We start from the raw sequence: 11208 nt of genomic DNA on the forward strand, positions 1-11208 counted from the left end.
ATAGTTACCTCAATTTCCTTTACAAGCTAGGAAGGGAACCTCATGAACCTACAGATCAGAAGCTCCAACGATATGAGATTAATTAGCTAAACTTATTAACCAATTAAACAATATTCGTTAACTATGGGTACACTCCACTAAAGACCCGTAATTACACTATTCTCACTACAAATATTTTATGTGTCCACGAATATAGACCAATGATAACAAGTTAGTCATTCACGAGTATTCACATCATCAGCTAAGTCAAATTATCGTTTTACCCTTGGGTTACCTATGTATCCTTAAGTACTAGTGCTCCTCTAATGAACAACCTATTTACGATCCAACCATTAAACATAAATCCCTTTCGAGCCAGTGAGAGGGTAGGACCCTTCGTTCAAGTTCCAGAGACACCACTTAAGGGAACACTCATCTACTTACTCTAAAGTATGGAATGAGTGAATTTCATCTTGTGAAATTATGTTCATAACTCCTCACTCGGTCTTGTCTCCAAAATGGTAGGCTTATTGAGTCGACAGACTGACCACTCTCACTTATACAAATCAAAGGACAATCTCTCATGAATAGGAGTCCATAACTCACTTGGGATTAAGACCAAGTTGCCCAGGTCATCATAACCTAACTAGTCAATAGAGTTACATCTAGTGGTTACTATTTCGTAGTCCGGTCTCATGCAAACTCATTGCATAGGATACCTCCACTCACATGTCCTAACACAAACGCGTTGAATCATTGCATTTGTATCAAATACAAAGTGGGGTCGTATCTGTAATGTCATCAGGATAAGGTACTCAGCCTTATCCATATACTATAAACCCTTTAGGTTGTATCTTGAACACTAATCCCCGCATGTCTCCACATATAGTTCAAGACTTGTACAACAGTTTAGGATATTAGTTTATTGGATTAGGGTTTATTAGGCAAGATAAATACAAGATAAACAATAACGATATATTGCAATAAACATTAATAACACTTTATTAATGATTGATCAAATGTTACATTTATTATCTATAAGTTTTAAGGCATGAAACCTAACACGCATAACAACAATTTCGAATTGAATCTAAATAACGCGAAATGTAATCACTTACTGATTTAAAATCTCGTAGCCTCAAATACATCCATAATAAGCTTTAGGAGGAATAACTGTTTTTTTATGATCACACCTCTCTTTCAAAATTTTCCACAATATACGAAGATCTTTTATTGTAAAATACTTCAATTTCAATCCCTCGTGGAGATGGAAATTCATAGCTTTTTGTTTTGTCCTGACTGGATGTCATATTTTCTTCTTTAGTTGTTTCTCTTAAGTTCATAGCATCCAGGTGGGTTTTGGTATCGAACACCCATGACAAATAATTATGGCAGCACTATCACAAAATATTGTATTTATATTAGAAACTTGATATGTACTAAATATGCAAAATAACATTTAATTTATAATTATAATAAAGAGGAAAAAAAACGTCCAACCTTTAGGATCTACCTTCAGCGAGGGAAGCAACAAGAGCTTGTGCCGATAACGTGTTGTAAAATTGAAAAGCATAACGAGAATACAGATATGGATAAATATAGTATAATAATAAAATGAAATGAAATGAAATGAAATAACGAAAATTATAAAAATAGGATAACATAAAAATTCAAAGTGAGATTTTTTTAAAGTGTATTTCATGATCCACTAAATGTCATTATTTATTAGCAAAGTAGTAAGTAGGATGTGGTCTTATATAGACACCAAACATGAATAACTACAAGGCACGTGGACAACATGAAGATTGACACATGACTTTTAGAACACTAAGCATTAGGCATCATAATTATAATATTTATAATATGTAAATATTTAATATTGGTAATGGTAACTCGATATATCAACATATATTAAGGTAAAAAGGACAAAACTTGATTAAAAAATACTGTGAAATTTATAGTAAAATTAGACTTATTTAAGTAATAAAATATGACTTTAAGTATATACATCAATAATAAGAAGCATTGATAATGGAATAATAATAATACTGAAAAACTAAAAAAATGATTATGATTTGAATATTAAGTTACAGAGTGTACAATTGATGAATTAGTAGTTTAGTTTACAATCAAGATAATCAAATTAGTTAAGTAAAATTGGCCTATTTACAATCAATTATTCCTTAAAAAAAATTGTATTTTCAATATATTATTAGAAGTTAAATTGAATTTTAAAACAAAATGTTGGAAAAAAAGCACAAGGTAAAGAGATGATTAAGATTATGGGACCATTGATAATAATACGAGTTATTGTTCTTTCAAAGTTGGAATAATTAGGATTACTAGTGTTGTAAACGCACTGTGTTAAAGAAAAACGCATGCAATTCTATATATATATAAACTCATATAAAAGTATTCTTTAAGTGAGAAACTGCTTCACTAATGCACTTTAATGCAATAATCGGAAAATTCTACTAGTGTTGTAGACAAGGCCAACGCAAGGGGTATGCGTCCAAACTACTGATGCATGGAAGATACATTCGACTTGTGCAATTCATGTCAAATCATCAACTTGCAGACATGGGCATCTGATTGACGAGTTCTAATCAAAGCAAAAGTGGCAGGTGACTATCTCAGGGTATGGAATTTAATGTAATCATATCACCAAGTGGCTAAGTGATTACCTGTATAAAGGGAAGCTACTTGCAAGAGAAACAGTTAGAAAATCAGACAGTAGACAGTTAGCCAGTTAGTTAGTCATTTTTCACCTTTGTCATCTACAAATAAGGAAATAGGAGGGATGAACAACCATTTTCCATCATTAATAACGAGGTGTTGTAGGAGAGAAGCTTGAGAAGAGACATCTTCTTCAACTCCTCCACCAACTTGGCACAAATAAGCATTAAAAATAAACCAGAAAGGACAAGAGATGTGGCTTGACTTCTTCCTTTTATTTGCATTCTCATTTACCATTCACTTTATTGAATTAATATTGTTTGTAACAAAAAACTTATATCTAAAACTGATATCTTCAATTCAATCTCATTTTCGACCATTCTCCACACTTCCACCTATTTATTTTCTAAGTTATTTGTGTTTGTGCACTTCCTGGCTCGATAAATCCATAAAGTTTATGATTGAATCTACCTGATTAGTTAATTGAAGTGAAAAATTAGTTAAGTCACTCGAGAGAGTAATTAATTGTTGAACGCATCAAGCTAGAGCATAAAGTATTTAGAGATAAAATTGTTCATGTTTTTTACTTGTTCTTTGTAAGTAACGCATGCACCCTAGAGATAGGACTAAGCGTGACATCCACATTGAGAAATGTTGAACATGAATTAAAGAACAAATTTCCAACGCATCACGCATACACTAGATTTAGCAGACATCCATACCATCTCCAATATCATTGCCATTGCGCTTATAAAGTCTTGTTGTTCCCACTAGAAAAATTTACGCATACCATCTACACTTAAGTTCATTCATCCAACGAACCTTTTTCTTCCTCTTTAACTTCTATATCCTCTTGCAATGCACACCAGTATTAGTGTAAAAACCAACGTCTATCAAATAATTAAGAACTCTCTACAATAGATTCAAACCAACCTTGCGTTAGTATACTCTAGAATCTCTACGTTCGATCTTAGGCTTACCTAGACACTTAGGCTAGATTTATACTGGGTTTAGCTTAAGAAGACTTGTACCACATAAGTAAGATGTGGATACATATCATCAGTCCAATGTATCGTAACTTTTGCATATCAATAGATTGATTAAATATCCTCATCGTTTACCATCGTAATCAATCATTCATCATCTTCCATCATTATAAAAATGATGGAGAATTAAAGAAAGCGAACCATAGAAGGTTGAAAAAATAACAACATAATATAAAATTATATAATATACCAAAGAAAAATTACACAGTGATGAATAATTCAAAAGAGATAAGAGGAGTGATGAATGTTTGTGTTGAATGAGAAAATATTGGACCGATCGTAAATTGCCACGTATTTCTCAAATTAATGGGTAAATTACAAAATCATCAAGTTTATGACTAATTAAAAATTGACATGTGTCCCAGATTAAAATGATACAATAGATGGCCAATCCTAATGATGCCATGTGTTTTTTTGTCTCGAACGGTTAGATCAAATTAATTATTTTGGTCCAATTAAAACATTAAGATTTGATTGAATCAAATCCAATGAGTTAATCTCAAGGGTTAGACTTGAACCAACTAAGCCCAACCCCACTAGAAAACGCTAGAAGAAGTTCTCCTTCATTTTGAGGGTGAAATTTTAGACTCCAAAGGAGCTTAGATAGAATTATCTACAATCGAAAGCCTCCAATGATTCCTAAGACTGAACCACTCCTTGAAAGCTTGAGTTTTGAGGATACAATCATTTTCTAAGACTTCTATTTTCAAGAACATCACACACTCCGTTTCCTCTAAATCGAATGTACTCATTCGAACTAAAAAATTAGAGGATCGACAAGCTAGAGGTAGATTCAAGCAGATCACATAAGCCAAAAGGCCACCTAAATATTCAATAATCCAGAGGTCGATCCAAATCAATCAACAAGCTGGGATGTTGATCCAAGTAGATCAACAAGTCAGAGGTCGATCTAAGTAAATCAATAAGCTAGAAGTTAAACACCAGTTGATCAACAAGCCAAAGGCCGATCCAAGGTGATTCAACAAGCCAAAGGTCGATCTAAGTTGATTCAACAAACGAGAAGCCAATCCAATTCGCATCAACAGCGAAAGTCAACCCAAACTAATCAACAAGCGAGAAAGCCGATTCAAGTTCATCAACCAAGTCAAGGGTCGATTCAAGTCGATTAAGCCAATCCAAGAATCGCTCCTCCAAAAAGATCATCAAGTCCAAAAGGACGATCCTCCAAAAAGATCAACAAGTTCAAAAGATCGATCATCTAAGAATATCATCAAGCTCAAAGGCCGATCATCCAAGAAGATCATCAAGATGAAGGATTAAAGTTTATTTTTCGAGAGAAATATTCAAAGGATCAAATATTAGAGATTATACTCACAATACCAAAACTAACGCAAATACAAAATTCAAACTCCATGAAACACGTTTTTCTGGAAATCTTGCGTGAACAATTTGTGAACGAGAGAGAAAAACAAACTATAAATTATGAAAATACATATAAGTTTTATATAATAATTGATAAAAAAGAAAAGATAAGTAGGACAAAAAAATGAAAAATGAAAAACAACAAGGAAACAAATATGCTAAAAAAAAACTTCATAGGGTATATGTTATATGTGATATAATATTAACTATAGGTTATAAATTACATGTGATATAACATATAGTTCAAGTATATATCAAAGCGATTTATATATATATATATATATATATAAAATCCAAATTTATAATTTAAATTTAATTATTTCAATTTTAATGGGGGGAGTTACAACTTCCTCACCCTATCTCTCATTCTTTCACGTAACAAATGAGGAGAAAGAAAGTTCTCTCACTCTCACTGGTTATTCTCCTTCTCTTTATGATGTTTATAGAGAATATTTTTTTCTCTGAATTATATTCTCCTTCCCTTTTGCCAAACTTATGTGCAAGCCCACAACTCTGCACCGTTTTCGTCCCTAAGAATAACGGGGAAGACCCTGTGATGGTGTCCTGTAGGGTTGGCAACGGGGCCGGGGCAGGGTTAGGGGCATCCCCCATCCCTGGCCCCATGGGGAAAATTCTCCCCCATTCCCGCCATTTGAAGGCGAGGACAGGGGCAGGATTCTCTGTCAGGGAAACGGGGTCCCCGCAGGGATTCCCCATTTTTCTAATTAAAATTTTATTTTATTTAAAATTTGATTAAATTTTGGGCTTGACTTTTGGGCTTAGATTTAGAATTTAGATATTTAATATTGGGCTCCACGATACTATAAATCTATACATTATAAACATACATATAAATAAGTTATTTTATATATTATAAATATGTATTTATAAAATATTAGAAATATACAGATATCAAATGGGGTTCGGGGCGGGGATACCGTCCCCGTCCTCGTCCTCATCCTCGGACGGGGCTCCGAAAAATTTCTTCGGTTTGACCCCCCGATCGGGGCCCGTGGGAAATTTTGCCAAGCCCAGTGTCTGGTTGTGATGTTCGTGAGATTGAGAGAAGATGATGCGAATTGGAAAGGAACATGAAGAATTGGTCTTTAATGAATAAGTGATTTTTTAATCCATTCCTTTATAATTTGCACTGTAGAAAGCATGCTTAAGTTTATGTTTTTCCATGGTTTCCATCACTCTGAATTTTATGTGCTATGTAAAACGAAATTTAGAGATTAGTGCGCCTAATTGCTTATGTTGCGGGAAATTTCAATCCCTTCACTAACCAGGACCCAACTTAGTATGTTGTAGTGGAGCAATTATGTAACAACTGGATTTATAGGCTTATACTAGGCCGTTATTACATGCATGCATAAATCTCAAAACGACTATTTTCATAAATTTTGACTAAAATCAAAAGAATTTTATTAAATAAATAGCTTTTGTAAAACCTAAATAATCGAAAATCTTTGGTCGGAGTCCACCTGAAATAAAAATAAATTTCATGGCGCTATGTAAATAAAAATTTTAAACAATATAACTCGAAGTTCAAACATAAATACTGGAACTTAAGACATCAAAATATGAAAACATGAACGGAAACATCTATCTGGTTCTAATGACACGGTCACAGATTCCTTCTGTAACTCGCATGGTGTGTCCTCATCCTACTTGAAAAACATAACATAATAAAAAATGTGTATAAAATACTCAGTAAGTAACTCCACTGCCAGGATCAAGCTATGCATTTATGTCCAATAAACTTCCTAGTGAGACATGCAAAAACTTCTACTAACCATGAATGGTCATCTGGTAAATGGTTTAACTTGACCTACCATAGATGAGATGTATCCACAAACCTCTGGTGAAATCCCGAAGGAGATCACAAACCTATGGTGAAATCCCAAAGAAGATCACGAACCTCTGGTGAAATCGTGAGGAGATCGCTAAACTTTGGTGAATCCTGAATGAGACACTAACCTTTGGCGAATCCTGTATGAAACACATACATCTAGTAAAATCCCGAAAGTGATTACTAACCTCTGGTGAAATTCCGAAGGAGATCATTAATCACCTCTGGTGAAATCCCGAAGGATATCATTAACCTCTATTAAATTCCAAAGGAAACACAAACCTCTAGTGAATCCCGAAGGAAACACTAACATCTGGTGAATCTCGAAGGAGATCCCTGACCTCTGGTGAAATCTCGAAGGAGATCATTTTGTGTGACTCTTTTAAAATTTGAACGATTAGAACGACCACCGTAAAAACAATAATAATTTCTTCCTTTGCCATGGTCACGACTCGACCGCGATTATCAACATTCACAACATTCACTTATGGGAATGGTGTTGTTCTAGTTGGTCGAGATTCATGATTTTTCATCAATAACTCGTTATTTTGTTCGACCACTAGAAGACATTAAATTAGTTTATAATACTGTTTAAAACCTTTCTCTTGATATTGCTATTGCAGAAGCATATTCGAAATGTAGAAAAATGTCTCTAACAATATTTAAAATTTTGGAGCCTCAAGTGCATCAATTTACAATGAGCTTTAGGAAGAAAAATATTTTATGATGATCATATTTTTATGGCATGCTGGTGTATTTTGCCATCAAACACTAAGATAAATAATTATAGCCATTAATATCAAATGCTACAAAATCTAATTTTTCAATATTTTTTCATAGTAACACAATTACAAAATATTATATTTATATTATAAATTTAATAGATATTAAATATGCAAAATAACATTAAATTTATTAATTACAACGACGAGGAAAAACCTGACATACCTTTAGGACCTACTTTAGCGGAAAAAACAATAGGAGCCCGTGCTAATAACATGTCATTAACTCGAGGAAGAACATAGATATCAATAAAATATAATATTAAAATAAAATAAAATAATAATAAAATAAATATTCTAAAATCAATAATGAACGTGTAGTGTTGAGACACATGAATAATACTTGAAAAATGAGGGCACGATCAATAGATATTAAACATGAATATGAACCTCTAATATCGTAATATTTATAATAAAAGTGAGTTATTTATTAATTTATTTTTGAAATATGGGAATTCTAATATTGAAATATAGAAAAAACATGTTAAAAGATTAAAAATTTCAAAATTCATAAATTGTTTTGAGTGAATCTTAAACCCATGTATGAATGCAAAGACTCCCTCAAAATATCTGCCCGAAACGCGGTGGGGTCCACAAAACCAACGGCCGATTTAAAACATAATCGCCGCAGTGATCTACTGAAGGAAGGAAAACGAACGGCGTAGATTCAAGTAGAACGGCGATTACTACATCCACGATTTATCGATTTATATCTCACACGTGCGAATATGTTGAAACCCTAAAACCCGCACCGAATACAAAACCCGCGTCTTATAAATATAGAAGTAAAGCCTCCACTTCATACTTACCGTTCGCTCAAAACCCTAATCTTTTTTCGACGAGTAGGGTTTTGCAGAGCCTCCATTGTATTCTCCGTTTCCATTGCAATTTTTCTCAAGAATTCTTCCAAAGCTCAGTAAGTTTTTGGTCTATTTCTCCAATGGGCAAGTCCAGCAAGAAGTCTGCTACTAAAGTGCGTATGATTCTTCTCAGAGACGTGTTTTCTTTTCGTTTTGAAACTTTTTTTTTTTACATGATTTGTTGTTGATGGTTTCTTTAATTGTGTTTCTGATTTTGTTTGTTTGATGCAGGTTGATGTAGCTCCGGCTGCAGTCCCGTCTTCTAAGCCTGCGAAGAAAGGTAGCGTATTCATTCTCAAGTTTAGCCGATTTGTGTTTTCAGTTATGTATGTTGTTTGCTGCATTATGGTGATCGATGGGGTAATATGGGTTGGTTTTTAATTCCTGTTGGTTGTCGTTAAGTGTTTGGTATGTTGGTGTTCATGAAGGCAAGAGAGCGGCTGAGGAGGTTGTTGAGAAAGAAGTGGTAGCGAAGAAGCAGAAGAGAGACGAGGGCGTTGAGCAGGCAGTTCAGAAACAGAAGGTTGAAGCAAAAACGCAAAAGAAGAAGAAGGTGGAGACCAGTAGTTCCGAGGAAGATTCCTCTTCGGAAGAAGAGACGGTAAACACCATGATAACTATGGACTAGATTCCTTATTTACTTTTTTTTCCATGTTTCTTCTTGGTATCTTCCTCTATGGAATATGAAACTGGTCAGAATTACAATTTGTGTTTTGGGTACTGACAGCATTAATGTGGAATAATTGTTTTGCCTCCATCATGGTAACATATTTGTATTTCTGACAAATGCTAAATAGATCTTCTTTTGTTTTCCTCATTCATTCTTTAGCTACCTGTATTAGTTTTGGTTTACTTTTGTATGATTTGAGTTTCTAAATCGATATATATTTTTCTACAGACTCTTCTTTTTAACTCATACCAAATAAATGAATAAAGAAATAACTCCGAACCAAGATAAACTCTTCTTATAAAAGCCCCTCATATATTGATGTTTAGAGATCTTAGTTCACTCCTGATTGTTTTTGTTTTCTTTTGTTTTATTTTTTCGGCATTGATTATAAATTTTTGATTGTAATTGATGTTAAACATGGTCAATTTTGGTCAGTGATAAGAGGAAATATGATGTATACTCCAATGTTCAATCATGTTTACCTTTTTTTTTTTTAAACAATTACAGGAACCTGCTTCTAAAGTTATTCCCTCTTCAAAGAAAGACACTTTGCCCTCTAAAAAGGCTAACGGCGTTATTGCCCCTGCAAAGAAGAAGCCTGCTAGCAGCAGCAGCAGCAGCTCAGAGGATGATTCCTCAGATTCTGATGAGGTGAGCAAATATACTCCCTCAATATGTTGGGCAATTAAGTAATAATTTCAATTAGTGTTCTTTGAATGAATTTTATTTTTTCTGTGGGTTTTATCAGACAGCATTGATTGGTGTATGAGTGGTAAGCAAGTTTGTTCAGTTATCAGTTTTGATCTATCAAAATTTTCAGGTGCCTGCTTCTAAGGCTGCCACAACATTGAAGAAGGGGCCAAGTGCTGCAAAAAGTAGTACAGTTGCTATCCCTGCCAAAAAGAGCAAGGCATCCAGTAGTTCTGAGGAAGACTCTTCTGAAGATGATTCCGATTCTGATGATGTGAGTTTTTAAACTAAAAATCCAGTGTGGCAATTCGTGGAAGTCTGTTAATTTATTTCCCTGTTCTAGGAACCAAAGGGAAAAGTTATTGCAGCAAAAAAGAGTGTCCCCGCCACTACCCCCAAAGGTAAAGTGGAGTCAAGTAGCTCGGACTCAGATGACAGTTCAGAGGAGGAAGATGTAAGTATTTGATGGGAACATTTAGTAATGGATTATGTGCGGATCTTTCTGTTAATTTTTTTTGTTGATTTCTTTCATTTCAAGAATGCTGCCAAGAATTCTTCTGCTGCTACAACTGTTAAGAAAGATACTGCTGCTGTTTCTAAGAAGAAGGCCGCATCAAGCGATAATTCTGATTCAGATTCTTCAGAAGAGGATGACAGCTCTTCAGATGAAGAGCCTGTAAGTATTATTTACTTGGTAGTAAGTTTTACTTTTAAGATCTGGGGACTTATTGCAGTTGAAATTAACTTTTTCTTAAATGATTCAGAAAAATAAGGAATCCAAAAAAAGCAATGAACTGAAGAAACTGCCTTCATCTGCTAAAAACGGTGCTGCAGCTCCTACAAAAGATGAATCGAGTGATGAGTCTGATTCAGAGAGTTCAGATTCTGATGAAGATGTGAGTTCTACATTAGTATTCCTTTCATCCTTTTAGTTTGTCTGGCGTTTGATTTTTCCAGAACGAGTTAACTTCCTCAACGGAGTTCTTTCTGAGTCATTGATTTGCCCTTCTTAGGTTCCTGCAGCGAAATCTGCTTCCAAAGCACCCGTTAGTGCTAAAAAGAAAGAGTCTAGCGATAGTTCCGAAGAAAGTGATTCTGATGAGGAAGACAGCGATTCTGACAAGGAAGTGGTATAATGTTACATCTTTCTTGATCTTTAGTGTAGACATTCCTTCCTGCTTTTTGTGTCTGCTTTTAGATTGTAGCAGTCATGCTTAAAAATCTGATATCCTCCTACGTAGCTGTCCTACATTTATTGAACAGCTGCATG

At 34.2% G+C, this 11208-nt stretch overlaps 1 protein-coding gene across 2 annotated transcripts in view; it reads left to right on the top strand.

The window, feature by feature from the left end:
- Positions 1-8513: 8513 nt before the first annotated feature.
- Positions 8514-11208, top strand: part of LOC120091589 (nucleolin 1-like) — an 8699-nt gene continuing 6004 nt past the window's right edge. The window contains exons 1-9 of one of the 2 annotated variants that reach the window (XM_039049685.1): positions 8514-8691; positions 8810-8858; positions 9007-9179; positions 9756-9899; positions 10069-10212; positions 10282-10392; positions 10477-10614; positions 10703-10834; positions 10952-11068. In XM_039049685.1, the coding sequence (XP_038905613.1) occupies positions 8659-8691; positions 8810-8858; positions 9007-9179; positions 9756-9899; positions 10069-10212; positions 10282-10392; positions 10477-10614; positions 10703-10834; positions 10952-11068 (1041 nt within the window). In that variant the 5' untranslated portion in view covers positions 8514-8658. The remainder of the gene's footprint in view (positions 8692-8809; positions 8859-9006; positions 9180-9755; positions 9900-10068; positions 10213-10281; positions 10393-10476; positions 10615-10702; positions 10835-10951; positions 11069-11208) is intronic. The other variant, XM_039049684.1, reaches the window with a different exon arrangement.

The sequence above is a fragment of the Benincasa hispida genome, chromosome 11 (assembly GCF_009727055.1).
Source record: "Benincasa hispida cultivar B227 chromosome 11, ASM972705v1, whole genome shotgun sequence".
NCBI lineage: Eukaryota > Viridiplantae > Streptophyta > Magnoliopsida > Cucurbitales > Cucurbitaceae > Benincasa > Benincasa hispida.